The 15,812-nt window shown below is 43.3% G+C and overlaps 1 protein-coding gene across 9 annotated transcripts in view; it reads left to right on the top strand.

Annotated features, from left to right (window-relative positions):
• Positions 1 to 15,812, top strand: part of NDC1 (NDC1 transmembrane nucleoporin) — a 36,100-nt gene that overhangs the window by 6,500 nt on the left and 13,788 nt on the right. For 5 of the 9 annotated variants that reach the window (XM_061633035.1, XM_061633030.1, XM_061633034.1 and 2 more), the window contains exons 2-8: positions 2,471 to 2,658; positions 4,842 to 4,962; positions 5,696 to 5,797; positions 6,448 to 6,622; positions 10,874 to 11,012; positions 11,871 to 11,979; positions 12,858 to 12,909. In XM_061633035.1, the coding sequence (XP_061489019.1) occupies positions 2,611 to 2,658; positions 4,842 to 4,962; positions 5,696 to 5,797; positions 6,448 to 6,622; positions 10,874 to 11,012; positions 11,871 to 11,979; positions 12,858 to 12,909 (746 nt within the window). In that variant the 5' untranslated portion in view covers positions 2,471 to 2,610. The remainder of the gene's footprint in view (positions 1 to 2,470; positions 2,659 to 4,841; positions 4,963 to 5,695; positions 5,798 to 6,447; positions 6,623 to 10,873; positions 11,013 to 11,870; positions 11,980 to 12,857; positions 12,910 to 15,812) is intronic. The other 4 variants (XM_061633028.1, XM_061633029.1, XM_061633027.1 and 1 more) reach the window with 1 other exon arrangement.

Raw genomic sequence — 15,812 nt, 5'->3', positions numbered from 1 at the left:
GGGGCCAACGTGCCTCATCCGCTCGGAGTTTCACGGCTCCGGGGGGCGGTGATGCGGGTTGGACCCCCTACACATCTTCAGGGTGTGGCTTGAGCTGGGGTCTGGCATAGGGCAGCCCCGGGCTCAGGCAAGGTTTAGTCGCCCTATGGCTGCAAGCAGGCTTTGCCTGGATCATCAGAATGCTCCCGCACTTGATTTCCCCTCTGCAGGTTCATTATTCTAATTGATTCCGTTTAATAAAGTGGCCCATGATTTAACCCAATGAATGGTGTTTGTGTTTTATTTCGGCAATAGGCCGCAATCCCGTTCCGTGCCCGGTACCTGCCGGGCAAAAGGGGCGTGTTTGCGGCTGCTGCCGAAGCCAGGCCGCCATCAAGGGTGTGTGCGTGCGCACGTGGCGCGCCAGCGCGCCGTCGTGACGCACAGTAAGGAGGCGGGGCAGCTGAAGGCCATTTAAGGCCACTCCACCAGCCTCCCGCCCTCCTTTGAATTTTGGCGGCGCCCGCCCGACCCTCCCTCTACTGCAGTGTGATTCATTTGGTCGCTACGGGGCCGACTAGGAATTTTTGGCCTGCCTGCCTCGCTTTGCTGGCAGGTTTCTTTTGCCTACTCCACACTGTGGTTGGGGGGACGGGTCAAGGGTTAGCACGGGTGCCTTTGGGGTTAATAGGCTGATTGGTGTGTTTTTAGCTTCAATATGTCAACGGTTACTTGTGGCAAAGAAGTGCGGGAAAAGGTTTAAAGGGAAAGGGCAGCTAGGTGACACCTTTAGGCACCTTTGGGGGCGATTGGCGGTCCGGGGGCCTGCAGCTCAGGGCTATACGGCCCGGGGGGCAGAACACGGGCCGCCTTTGGGGCCAACGTGCCTCATCCGCTCGGAGTTTCACGGCTCCGGGGGGCGGTGATGCGGGTTGGACCCCCTACACATCTTCAGGGTGTGGCTTGAGCTGGGGTCTGGCATAGGGCAGCCCCGGGCTCAGGCAAGGTTTAGTCGCCCTATGGCTGCAAGCAGGCTTTGCCTGGATCATCAGAATGCTCCCGCACTTGATTTCCCCTCTGCAGGTTCATTATTCTAATTGATTCCGTTTAATAAAGTGGCCCATGATTTAACCCAATGAATGGTGTTTGTGTTTTATTTCGGCAATAGGCCGCAACCCAGCTTGCAGGCTTATTATCTAGAAAACACAATACAAAAAAAAAAAGGTATGGGGAGGGAGAAGTAAAACATGGAAACTTAGGCATTAGTCCTTAAAGTTGCAAGTTCCTTATACTGTATAATGTCCTATTTGAATAGAAAAAAAATTAGGGGAGGAGGAGTCAACTGGAGCTGTTTTCAAAACAGAACCCCACTGTCCTTCCTCTGCTGCAGCCAGATTTGCAAACAGATTACTATCCAGGAATGTGCCAAAGCGATAGGTGCTTAATGTTATGCTGATGAGCTGGTTCATTTGCCATAAGTCGTATGACTCTGTCTGTAGACTAATACCTCTGTTTATTAGCTTGTGCCAGCCAAGCTAGCAATTTACTGTGTAATCTTAGCCATACATACGAGGTAAGCTCAGTTGAGCTCAATGTGATTTATACCCAAGTAAGTGATATTAGGGTTGCAGCCTAATACTCTAACCTAATAAATGCCTTATTTAACACAACAGAAGGAGTATCTCTATATACAATTCTAACCCTGTGGAGGCAGCACAATAGTAGTGGAAATAACAAGTCAGAAAAAAGTGGAAGTCTGTGAATGCAATACTTCGCATGTCTATAAAGAATTATTCTAAGAATGCAACAAGGAGTGTGTTCCTGAGGACTATGCTTATTTAAGAATAATTTTGGCCTTCCTCAATATAGGGCAAAAGTTCTGAATGTATACATGGTTCATACGTTTATGATTTGATTATAAGTTTCAATTTACTTGGATGATTTATCAGTGGAAATAAATTATAAATAAAAACACACACAGAAATAAGTTCCATTGACTTCAATGGGTTTACTCCTAAGAATTAAGTTGATATGCACAGGTTCATTCCAGCAATATTATCTCAGCAGGGGCACTTAAAGTTGAATGCAAACTTCTATCATCTGAAGGGTGGAAGGTGGGTACGGATTTCTAATATATTAATTCTTGAGATTTATTTATTTAAAGCGGCCCCCAGGCAAATACGAATTGACTTGCAACGATATAGGCTCTATTGATCGCATACCTGGAAACATGCCTGTAGCCAGCCTAAAAGTTCTGGGTAGGCAGCAGAAAAGTAGGGAGGGGCAGAGAAAAAGTCTGTAATAAATTTAATTAGTTTTTTAAAAAACTAGGGGGCACCCCCCATTCCCCACCCCGGCTACGGGTCTGCCTGATAACAGTCTTCGGCTAATTCAACTGCCTTTTTAAAAACAGAGCCGAAACAGTATTTCATTTAATATACATTGCACAAAACTGCTAACAGAAAACAAAAACATTCTGTTTTATCTTCAGAAAACCGTTCCTAAAAATGCCACAGTAATGATGGACGCACTAAATAAACGTCACTGAAGTTATTCTGTATTACTGGCAAGAAGGCAGGGCTTGCTGGGATAGCGTGCAGGAACTAAAAGCTTTTCCATTCCGCTGGCAGCATGGGAGGGCGAGTGATGGTGTTTCATTCAACGCGGGAACAGCTAAATGTATGTATGTAAGCCGGCGCGCTCTAAGCACATGGGCATACACGCCTGAATAGGGCTAATGTGTGTTTGTGTAGTGCCGCTTCATGCTTACCCAGTTTTTCACCGTGATTACTATGAATTGACTCCAATAAACTCCTTCACAGTTTTTGAGCAGAGGCTTGTAGAACTGCCAAGATTCGTTCAATTTTAACTTTTGTTTTTGGTGAAAACTAAAGAGGATTGGAGATAAATTTAACTGGAATAGCTTTTCATGCGAACATACTACAGTAGGCTTGCCATTACTTGCCAGTTTTCCCTGCCTAGGGGTCCTGCTTTGAACGAAAGCAGGCCAGTCTGCATTTTCCATTCTGGGGAAGGCTGTATCCATTGAACCCTTACATTCTAGCTGCTAACGTTAGAGAGATGGTGGCAGGAAAATATGGCAGGTTAGGTAATAGTATGTTGCTGAGATTAGCTGTGCAAAAGATTTTGCTTCTCTAGAAGATCAAGTTCTATAATGCAACTTCTTGATATTTGGGTGCACAGAGGTTGTTCCTCATATTGATAATAGCAAAAATTCAATTGTTCCTGGGTGGGATAGTAATCCCATCTACCTTGCTGGTTTGCTTGTTTCAGAAGGAAAGAAGATCAATAAAACAATAATAAACAAAACCCAGCTTGCAGGCTTATTATCTAGAAAACACAATACAAAAAAAAAAAGGTATGGGGAGGGAGAAGTAAAACATGGAAACTTAGGCATTAGTCCTTAAAGTTGCAAGTTCCTTATACTGTATAATGTCCTATTTGAATAGAAAAAAAATTAGGGGAGGAGGAGTCAACTGGAGCTGTTTTCAAAACAGAACCCCACTGTCCTTCCTCTGCTGCAGCCAGATTTGCAAACAGATTACTATCCAGGAATGTGCCAAAGCAATAGGTGCTTAATGTTATGCTGATGAGCTGGTTCATTTGCCATAAGTCGTATGACTCTGTCTGTAGACTAATACCTCTGTTTATTAGCTTGTGCCAGCCAAGCTAGCAATTTACTGTGTAATCTTAGCCATACGTACGAGGTAAGCTCAGTTGAGCTCAATGTGACTTATACCCAAGTAAGTGATATTAGGGTTGCAGCCTAATACTCTAACCTAATAAATGCCTTATTTAACACAACAGAAGGAGTATCTCTATATACAATTCTAACCCTGTGGAGGCAGCACAATAGTAGTGGAAATAACAAGTCAGAAAAAAGTGGAAGTCTGTGAATGCAATACTTCGCATGTCTATAAAGAATTATTCTAAGAGTGCAACAAGGAGTGTGTTCCTGAGGACTATGCTTATTTAAGAATAATTTTGGCCTTCCTCAATATAGGGCAAAAGTTCTGAATGTATACATGGTTCATACGTTTATGATTTGATTATAAGTTTCAATTTACTTGGATGATGCTTTATCAGTGGAAATAAATTATTAATAAAAACACACACAGAAATAAGTTCCATTGACTTCAGTGGGTTTACTCCTAAGAATTAAGTTGATATGCACAGGTTCATTCCAGCAATATTATCTCAGCAGGGGCACTTAAAGTTGAATGCAAACTTCTATCATCTGAAGGGTGGAAGGTGGGTACGGATTTCTAATATATTAATTCTTGAGATTTATTTATTTAAAGCGGCCCCCAGGCAAATACGAATTGACTTGCAACGATATAGGCTTGTGTTTATTAGCTTGTGCCAGCCAAGCTAGCAATTTACTGTGTAATCTTAGCCATACATACGAAGTAAGCTCAGTTGAGCTCAATGTGACTTATACCCAAGTAAGTGATATTAGGGTTGCAGCCTGTCTGCCTGTGATATTAGCATGCCTGGCCTAGTGAATGGAGTTTTAGAACAGAACCTGAAATACCCACTTTCCAAGATATAAATGTTTTGTAATGCCCTCATCTCTTGAATTTTAATTAAAAATCCATCCGTTATTTTCCACTGAAAATTGCTGTGTTAAAACTGCATGTGACTTAACACTGATCAAACGTTTACAACAAATCAGAATATATTAGTTTTAGAAGTCATTTGATTTAAAAGTTTCTTGAAGGCTTCGTTTCTTCTTGTTTTCTTCCTCCCCCAGTTTCATCTTGAGTAACTGGTTAAATGGGCAGTTTGTTTACATTCTCATTTGTGGAGACTGTTTTAAGACATTTTTATTTTCTTCCTAGATCTTGGGATGGAGAGCAGCTGCAAGTCTTGCTTGGTCTGTGCTGCTGCTTCCTCTGTGTATTGCAGCCTTCATCAGCATTAGTAGTATTGACTTCTTCCACCCTATACAATGGATCACAAGTATGTACGGTGCCCTGTGTGAGACAGAAGTGTTACAGAATGGCATTTATGTCGTGTTTTATTCGAAATGCTTGTAATCTACAACTAGTAATCTTCTCATACTGCATTTAGAGGAATGAGTTTGAGAAAGAACAGCTTGACTGTTGGTTGTCTTTGCACATCATGCTAAACATGGTTAGCGTGACATGTGCAAGCTGGAGCGAACCTGAGTGAATCTTGGGTTTATGCATTCCCCTCCTCCTTTCTCCTGCTGTGTGGCTGGTAGGAGACTTTGGCAGCATATAGTTTCACTTTCCTGAAGCTTGTTGTGTTGTCTTAGCCAGGGATCCTGGTTTATCACAAACTCTGATCAGTTTCAAAACAAGCCAACTGATGGATTATGAAGCTGGCTTGTTACGCATACCAGAATTTGTGACAAATCATCGTCCCTGATCCGGACAACGTGACAAGCCAAGATATAGGAAAAGCTAAACTAAGTGCCACCAAAGTCTTTCTCTTGGTGTGGTTTAATGTGATGTGTGAATGCGGTCCCTGAGTTTGTGGCTGAGGTGAGACTCGTATTTTCATTTTATTTAACAAAATGTATATACTGCTTAATAGAACAAAAGACCTCTAAGCAGTTTACACTTGTACCAGAGACTTCCTGGGTCTCAGCTCAGCGTTGTGTGCACTAAGCCATTATATAGAAGTAAATCTATTGTATAGTACTTCTGATTTTTTTTTTCTGTTTTAGGTTCTTTCAATGACTTGTATACTTCCTATGTTATGTTTTGCATACTACTGATGTCTGTGGTCATACTGGTGATAAATGTCTTCAATGTTGAGTTTCATGCAGGTGGGTGTTGAAAGCGGCATTGATTAAGAAGTACAACGTAAGCCTTAAAGACTGCTGGTTTCTGCTGACCTATGTGGACAATGTTAAGCTTATTTATTCCTGTGTTATTTCCCTGGATAAGTAGAAAATTAGCTTCCATCCTTTGTTCTTAAAACTCTTTCTCCATTAATAAACATTCAGTAACTCTGAAAGCTGTGGTAAATCCTTAAAGACTTTTCTTGACAATGCCACATGTATTCTTCATTGTTGAAGATACTTTTGAGATGGTTGGAAGAATGGCTTATTTTACATTGAACTTCCAAACACTTAAATGAAGAACAGTGATTGTCAGAATGTGCTGCCTTGAAATGTGATGCAAAATGAGTGCTTACCTGATACAGTAGGGCCCCGCTTTACGGCGTTCCGCATTACGGCGTTCCACTGATGCGGTGGCTTTCAAGCAGGGGAAATTCCCCGTTTTAAAGCCGATTTTGACGTTCTTGCGTCATTTTTTTGCGACGCGGCCTATTATAGTCTATGGGACCCCGCTTTATGGCGATTTCCTCTTTATGGAGGGGGCCTGGTCCCTAACCTGCCATATTAGCGGAGCCCTACTGTACACTTTAAGTCAGGTAGTGGTTAATGTTCTTTTTTTCCTTCTTCCTTTGCAGTTGTGCCTTCTGTTCCTTGCTCTCGATTAGCATTGATAAGCAAAATTATCCACCCGCAGCAAGTGATCCATTCAGTTGCTCATGCTGTAATGGGAATGCTGGTGACTTGGTGCGCTGCAGTTATGACAAAAGGGAAGTTTCTCTTTTTATCTGTGCCCTGCACAGCTACAGAAAGGTAATGAAGCACTTTATTAAAACACAACTTCTTGTGCAAACTAAATAACAAAACACTGCCAAATAGTTCATATAAGGGGATTTTCACCTTGCTGCAAGTGTAAAAAGCGGGTAGGAGGACTTGCACAAACAAATGTTTCATAGGAAATAAATTACTGTGTACTTACTATTACTTTGGTTGTAGTGTATAAAAGCAGCCCTGTAGCCATAGCTGAGCACATGGAACTCCATGGAGGCGGAGGCGGTTGGTGGAGGAGGGACGGTTTGCTCTATCTCTCCTCCAGTCTGCTTAGTAGAAGGCTTTTTGTTGATAACTAGCCTGCCAAAAGGCTAGAAATTTGCATTTCAATGCAGGCCATAAAGGATGGAGCTTCCCATGATCCATGGCCAGCATTGCCTTCTAAAATCTTTATCCTAGTTGGTATCTCTCTTGGATATGAATTGATTGTTATATTTGTGCTGTTGTTATTTTAAACTTTTTATATTTGTAGTTGTTTTTTACATATGCAATTGTCTTTAACTGTTTTTATATATGTTATATTATAGATGCCTCATGTGAAACAATTCATAAATGAAATAATAATAATAAATAATAGTAATAATAGAAATGCTAGCTACTACACTAGCCTTGTATTAGGCCAGGTAAATTTTTGCAGGCTAAAAATTATTTGTGGAATTATATACAAAACTGGCTAAAAAGTTCATCTGAACTGCAGCTTTTTTGTGGACAAACTGCCTTTTCCCTATTTTTAAGACATAAAAAGACCCCTGGGTGGGTGAGCAGGGAGGAGTCAGTCTCTCCCAGCTATGTCCACCAGGGTACCTGGTCCAGCATCAGGGTAGACCTTAGAGTCGGGGAGGGGGGGTTGCTGTGGTCTATAGGAGTTCCATCTCCCTCTGCAAGCACCGTGTCCATGTCACTACTGGTCTGGAGTGTTTGCACCTTAATGCTGGGTCAGTGGGACAGACTGGGGATTCTGTTGGTGTACCGCCCACCCCGCTGCCCAACAGACTCCCTAGCTGAGCTGATGGAGGTGGTCTCGGGTGTACTGTTGAGATCCCCCAGACTGTTGATTCTGGGGGATGTCAACATCCATGCTGAGGCCACCTTATCCGGGGCGGCTCAGGATTTCATGGTCTCCATGACAACCATGGGACTGTCCCAATATGCCATTGGCCCAACACATGTAGCAGGGCATACTCTAGATTTGGTTTTTGCAACTGGACATGGAGTTGGTGATTTGAATGTGAGGGGCCTTACATCAGTCCCTCTGTCATGGACAGATCACTGCTTGCTGAAGTTTAGACTTATAGTGGCTTTTCCCCTCTGCAAGGGTGGGGGACCTATTAAGTTGGTCCACCCCCAGAGACTAATGGATCTGGATGGTTTCCAAAGGGCTCTGGGGAGTTTTCCGGCTGATAGGGCTGGCGCTCCTGTCGAAACCCTGGTCGAGCTGTGGAATACAGAAATGACCCGGACGGTTGACATGATGCTCCTAAGCGCCCTCTCCTGTGTAGAGCTCGTACAGCTCCATGGTATACCCCAGAGTTGAGAGGGATGAAACAATATAGGAGACGGCTTGAGTGCAGATGGAGATGAACTCCTGGTGGATGCAATTATACACTGGTAAGTGCCTATGGTAAGCTGTATTTAGGGGCAGTAAGGGCAGCAAAAAAACAATATTTTGCTGCCACTATCAAATCATCAATATGCCGCCCAGCGGAGCTCTTCAGAATCGTCCGGGGGCTATTACACTCTGGCCCCAGGGACATGGTAGATCCATCTGAGGCCTGCTGTAATGAATTTGCTAGGCACTTCCAGGATAAAATCTTTAGCATCCGCCAGGACTTAGACTGCAGTGTTATAGCAGGTGAATCAAGTGAGGTATCCAGAGCACAGCCTTGTCCCGATTCCTTGGATGAGTTTCAGTTGGTGCAGCTTGAGTACATTGACAAGGTGCTTGGACAGGTTCGTGCAACCACTTCTGTGCAGGATCCTTGCCCTTCTTGGCTAATAAAAGCTAGCAGGGATGAAACAGCCGGCTGGGCCAGGGAGGTGATTAATGCCTCTCTGTGAGAGCGGGTGGTCCCTGACTGCCTGAAAGAGGCGGTAGTGAGACCACTCCTGAAGAAACCCTCCCTGGACCCAGAAATTCTTAATAACTATAGGCCGGTAGCAAATGTTCCATTCCTGGGCAAGGTCCTTGAACGAGTGGTGGCAGGCCAGCTCCAGACACTCTTGGATGAGACCGATTATCTGGATCCATTTCAGTAGGGTTTCAGGCCTGGTTTTGGCACAGAAACAGCCTTGGTCGCCCTGTATGATGACCTTTGTTGGGAGAGAGACGGGGAGTGTGACTCTTATTGATCTCTGAGCAGCTTTCGATACCATCGACCATGGTATCCTTCTGAGGAGACTGGCTGAGTTGGGAGTGGGAGGTACTACATTGGTTCCGCTCCTACTTGGCAGGTCGCCTCCAGAAGGTGGTGCTTGGGGAACATTGCTCAGCACCCTGGACTCTCCAGTATGGGGTTCAGCAGGGGTCAGTTCTGTCCCCCATGCTGTTCAACATCTGTATGAAACCGTTGGGTGCGGTCATCCGGAGCTTTGGAGTGCGTTGCCATCAGTATGCTGATGACACGCAGCTCTATTTCTCCTTTTCATCTTCTTCAGGTGAGGCTGTCAATGTGCTGAACCGGTGCCTGGCTGCGACAATGGACTGGATGAGGGCTAATAAACTGAGGCTCAATCCAGACAAGACTGAGATGCTGCTAGTGGGTGGTTCTTCTGACCAGATGGTGGATGTCCAACCTGTCCTGGATGGGGTTGCACTCCCCCTGAAGGAGCAGGTTCGTAGCTTGGGGGTTCTCCTAGAATCATCTCTGTCACTGGAGGCTCAGGTAGCCTCGGTAGCACGGAGTGCCTTCTACCAACTTCGGTTGGTGGCCCAACTACGTCCCTGTCTGGACAGGGATAACCTGGCTTCAGTTGTCCATGCTCTGGTAACCTCTAAATTAGATTACTGCAATGCACTCTACGTGGGGCTGCCTTTGAAGACGGTTTGGAAACTGCCGCTTGTGCAAAATGCAGCGGCCAGATTGGTAACAGGGACCAGACAGTCCAAACATATAAAACCGATTCTGGCCCGCTTGCACTGGCTGCCTTTATGTTTCCGAGCTCGATTCAAGGTGCTGGTTTTGACCTATAAAGCCTTACACGGCTTGGGACCACAATACCTGATGGAACGCCTCTCCCGATACGAACCCACCCATAGACTACGTTCAAGATCAAAGGCTCTCCTCCGGGTGCCTACTCCAAGGGAAGCTCGGAGAATGGCAACAAGGGAGAGGGCCTTCTCAGTGGTGGCCCCCAAATTATGAAATGATCTCCCTGATGAGGTGTGTCTGGCGCCAGCACTGTTATCTTTTTGGCGCCAGGTCAAGACTTTCCTCTTCTCCCAGGCATTTTAGCATGTGTTTTATATTGTTTTAAATTTTTTAATTGTGTTTTAAATTGTTTTTTAAAAGATGTATTTTAAATTGTATTTGTTTTTAGTTACTGTAAACCGCCCAGAGAGCTTTGGCTATGGGGCGGTATACAAGTATAACAAATAAATAAATAAATCAAACTTGCTGGGAAAATACAATTTTCACTCCAGCTAGCTGTGACTAATGAAGGCATTATAGTCAGTCATGTATATCTGTTGGATAGTGTCTAGGACACCTCTGCTGCAGACAGTATAAAACATAATAAGAAAGAACATAATAAATAATTATAAAATACATAAACATAATTAGTAGCATCATAGTTTACAAATGACTTAACCCAACAGCCTCTACAAACCTGATTTTAAAAGTTGAGTTTTTACCTGGTGTGTAAATGAATATTAGGTTGGTGCAAGATGATGATGATGATGATTTATTAAGTTTATATCCTGTCCTTCCCCCTGAAGGAGCCCAGGCTGGCAAACAAATCAACAAAACTATTTAACAAAAAGAAAGAAAATCATTCTAAAAACATTCTAAAACACAATTACAATTAAAAACATTATTTCACCAGTGTTTTTGGGGTTGCCAAGAAGATCCCTTTCAGCCATTAAATGCCTGGGTAACAGGCACTTCATTGTGTTTGCTACTAAAAAGAGGCTAGATGTTCTTTTATAGTTGCTAGCCTTAAATGTAGAATTAAGTATAAAGTTATTACCTATACCTTCCAGGGCAATTAAAAATTAAAATTACTGTTTTGCTTCAGTGTAGCTGATGCTGATTTGCAGATGTGCCTGAATGAGTACCACCTCTTTCTCTTGCTTCTTGGAGCTTTTATGGGTTACAGCTATAGCCTCCGGTATCTTGTTAACAATCTGAACTACCTTCCATTTCCAGTCATACAGGTAATCATACAATTAACAGCGGGAATATGGTTCCAACGCTGGGCTGCTGTTACGTTTTTCTTTTTGTATGATCTTGACTGCTACATATTTGGGAGAAGGGCATGCCGTCTTGGATTCAGGAAGGAATTTTCTGCAAAGAGTAGCTGCAACATAGTGGATTGGAACTTAAGAATTAAGAGAGGAAGCTTGTAGAAGAAGACTTTCTCTTCTGTTGGGGGAATCCTCTTTCCAGAGTGAATTTTCCCCAAATCAGGCAGAGGCAGTTTGTATGGGCAGAGCTTCATTCCTTCCTTTCTGTGAGCTTCTTTCCATTTGTGGTTCTCAGGATCCAACCCCAGTGGTTCCTGAGATCACTTCCCACCCTTAGTTATGCTTTGATGCTGTTTGATAGTAATTTAGTTTATTGTACCCATTTTACTATAGTCCAGGAAAGAGGGATTGGAACTCCACTTATGCCTAGCTTCTTCCCCGCTACAAACCCTTGCGCTCCACACAAAAGCCGCTCTGGAGGGTTTTTGGGAATTCCTGGAATGGGGCTTGGTGTGTCTGTAGCAGGATGGGGAAATCAGAAGAATTTAGTGTGGCTACCTTACACATGTGGAAGTGTCTTTCCACTCATGCAACACATCCTTGGATCCAAACTAGCAATCTACACTAATATAACATTTGGGAAGAGAGTAGTTCTAAAATAGAATGAACTGCAGCCTTAATATTTAATCTGGAGAACTCCAGTTTTGTTGCAATATCTGAAAAAATTATAAGTTAAAATACAACCATTCCCCCCCCTAAATTGTATATGCTATATGAAAAAGTTCTTGAAAGTGTGCCCTTCTTAAACCTCTGCCCAATCTTTTTCAGCAATACAAGTATTTGCGCTTCAGGAGATCTCTTCCATTGCTTGCAAAGCATAGTTGTGTGGAGGCGCTTTATATGGTTAGGAACTTTTGTGCTGCTTACTACTTTTTTGGTAAGGTTTTACTTCTCCTCCCTCTTTTCTATAAATGATATGAGTGGGAGGGGAGGCACTTGCGGTTGGTTGTAAGGCCAGTCTACCTCAGATAATTAGATGCTGGGGTTGGCTATCACAGTCATACCCAACGTGAGTTTTCCAGAGTCATCTGGCTGGCCGGTTTAACAAAGAAAGGGCTTTACTAGGGGGAGTTTTGCTCAGTATAGCAAGATGATTTTTATGATATTCTGCAGCCACGTGCAAAACTAGATTGGATTAAATCCAGCTGAATCACGATGACCTTTATTGTGGCTTTAAAACTGAATGGAAATGTGGGTTAGTGGGGCACATTCTTTACTGTGAGATGCAGCAACCAGCACTCTGTGTTGCAGTAAGTGGTCAGACTCTAGGCTAAAGGGTGGTCTGAATTTTCTCTAAGAAGTCACTAGGATATACTATCTCTCTCTCCTCTGTTCCACACTGCTGCTTCTCTGTGGCTTTCCACAACAAGGATGTAAAAAGTAGAGCACATGGGGCAGAGGCTATGTGGGAGGCATCAAGTGGCTGTTTGAGGGTGGCCTTATAGTAACCGGAATGGAGACTGAATGGACTGTTTAGCAGGGAGAAGCTCAAAGTGTGGGCTACTAACTAAATTGAGACTCATGTATCAGTGGGCTGGAATTCCATGGAATATGGAGGCCTCTGGCTACTTAATCATTGTTGCTAACCCTAATAAAAAACATTTTTTTTGTTTATATCTATTACAGTTTTTTTCCTTTAAAAAAAAAAGGTTTCACGTTTCTTGTTAACACTGTTATGCTGAAAATTCTTCTTCGATTATGGAAGTGTTAAAACTGCTCTGTGTTTACTTGATTTTTCTGGTTTTGGCATTTTAGGTTATATTCCAAGGGCATGGATAATTACCACAATGAACCTTCAGACTGATAGGTTAGTACCTGTAAAACTTGATTTTTCCCCTCTTGCAATAGAGGCACTCCCTGTACATCTTACAGGTTGTCATGCAACATAGGCATTTATTTATTTAAAGCATTTTTACCCCACTCTTTTGCCAATATGGCTCCTAGAGCAGCTTTAAAAAACTGGTAAAATGGCCACTGCTCTCAAGTATACAACATGGCATGCAAGGAAGAAGAGATTGTGAGGGAAGAGGAAAAAAGCAAACTCAGGCACAATTTCTTAAAATTGCAGTTCTTGTACCAGCCAGCTGGGATGGAAACAGTTCATAAGAACATAAGAAGAGCCTGCTGGATCACGCCAGTGGCCCATCTAGTCCAGCATCCTGTTCTCACAGTGGCCAACCAGGTGCTTGGGGGAAGCCCGCAAGCAGGACCCGAGTGCAAGAACACTCTCCCCTCCTGAGGCTTCCGGCAACTGGTTTTCAGAAGCATGCTGCCTCTGACTAGGGTGGCACAGCACAGCCATCATGGCTAGTAGCCATTGATAGCCCTGTCCTCCATGAATTTGTCTAATCTTCTTTTAAAGCCATCCAAGCTGGTGGCCATTACTGCATCTTGTGAGAGCAAATTCCATAGTTTAACTATGCGCTGAGTAAAGAAGTACTTCCTTTTGTCTGTCCTGAATCTTCCAACATTCAGCTTCTTTGAATGTCCACGAGTTCTAGTATTATGAGAGAGGGAGAAGAACTTTTCTCTATCCACTTTCTCAATGCCATGCATAATTTTATACACTTCTATCATGTCTCCTCTGACCCGCCTTTTCTGTAAACTAAAAAGCCCCAAATGCTGCAACCTTTCCTCGTAAGGGAGTCGCTCCATCCCCTTGATCATTCTGGTTGCCCTCTTCTGAACCTTTTCCAACTCTATAATATCCTTTTTGAGATGAGGCGACCAGAACTGTACACAGTATTCCAAATGCGGCCGCACCATAGATTTATACAACGGCATTATGATATCGGCTGTTTTATTTTCAATACCTTTCCTAATTATCGCTAGCATGGAATTTGCCTTTTTCACAGCTGCCGCACACTGGGTCGACATTTTCATCGTGCTGTCCACTACAACCCCGAGGTCTCTCTCCTGGTCGGTCACCGCCAGTTCAGACCCCATGAGCATATATGTGAAATTCAGATTTTTCGCTCCAATATGCATAATTTTACACTTGTTTATATTGAATTGCATTTGCCATTTTTCCTCCCATTCACTCAGTTTGGAGAGGTCTTTTTGGAGCTCTTCGCAATCCCTTTTTGTTTTAACAACCCTGAACAATTTAGTGTCGTCAGCAAACTTGGCCACTTCACTGCTCACTCCTAATTCTAGGTCATTAATGAACAAGTTGAAAAGTACAGGTCCCAATACCGATCCTTGAGGGACTCCGCTTTCTACAGCCCTCCATTGGGAGAACTGTCCGTTGATTCCTACTCTCTGCTTTCTGCTTCTTAACCAATTCCTTATCCACAAGAGGACCTCTCCTCTTATTCCATGACTGCTAAGCTTCCTCAGAAGCCTTTGGTGAGGTACCTTGTCAAACGCTTTTTGAAAGTCTAAGTACACTATGTCCACTGGATCACCTCTATCTATATGCTTGTTGACACTCTCAAAGAATTCTAATAGGTTACTGAGACAGGACTTTCCCTTGCAGAAGCCATGCTGGCTCTGCTTCAGCAAGGCTTGTTCTTCTATGTGCTTAGTTAATCTAGCTTTAATAATACTTTCTACCAGTTTTCCAGGGACAGAAGTTAAGCTAACTGGCCTGTAATTTCCGGGATCCCGTCTGGATCCCTTTTTGAAGATTGGCGTTACATTTGCCACTTTCCAGTCCTCAGGCACGGAGGAGGACCCAAGGGACAAGTTACATATTTTAGTTAGCAGATCAGCAATTTCACATTTGAGTTCTTTGAGAACTCTCGGGTGGATGCCATCCGGGCCCGGTGATTTGTCAGTTTTTATATTGTCCATTAAGCCTAGAACTTCCTCTCTCGTTACCACTGTTTGTCTCAGTTCCTCAGAATCCCTTCCTGCAAATGTTAGTTCAGGGTCAGGGATCTGCCCTATATCTTCCACTGTGAAGACAGATGCAAAGAATTCATTTAGCTTCTCTGCAATCTCCTTATCGTTCTTTAGTACACCTTTGACTCCCTTCTCATTCAAGGGTCCAATTGTCTCCCTAGATGGTCTCCTGCTTTGAATGTATTTATAGAATTTTTTGTTGTTGGTTTTTATGTTCTTAGCAATGTGCTCCTCAAATTCTTTTTTAGCATCCCTTATTGTCTTCTTGCATTTCTTTTGCCAGAGTTTGTGTTCTTTTTTATTTTCTTCATTCGGACAAGACTTCCATTTTCTGAAGGAAGACTTTTTGCCTCTAAGAGCTTCCTTGACTTTGCTCGTTAACCATGCTGGCATCTTCTTGGCCCTGGCGGTACCTTTTCTGATCTGCGGTATGCACTCCAGTTGAGCTTCTAATATAGTGTTTTTAAACAACTTCCAAGCATTTTCGAGTGATGTGACCCTCTGGCCTTTGTTTTTCAGCTTTCTTTTTACCAATCCCCTCATTTTTGTGAAGTTTCCTCTTTTGAAGTCAAATGTGACCGTGTTGGATTTTCTTGGCAATTGGCCATTTACATGTATGTTTAATTTAATAGCACTGTGGTCACTGCTCCCAATCGGTTCAACAACACTTACATCTCGCACCAGGTCCCGGTCCCCACTGAGGATTAAGTCCAGGGTTGCCGTCCCTCTGGTCGGTTCCATGACCAACTGGTCTAGGGAATAGTCATTTAGAATATCTAGAAACTTTGCTTCTTTGTCATGACTGGAACACATGTGCAGCCAGTCTATGTCCGGGTAGTTGAAGTCACCCATTACTACCACATT

The sequence above is a fragment of the Rhineura floridana genome, chromosome 6 (assembly GCF_030035675.1).
Source record: "Rhineura floridana isolate rRhiFlo1 chromosome 6, rRhiFlo1.hap2, whole genome shotgun sequence".
Taxonomy (NCBI): Eukaryota; Metazoa; Chordata; class Lepidosauria; order Squamata; family Rhineuridae; genus Rhineura; species Rhineura floridana.
The sequence above is the reverse complement of the archived record's forward strand: the minus strand, read 5'-3'. Positions and strand labels throughout refer to the sequence as shown.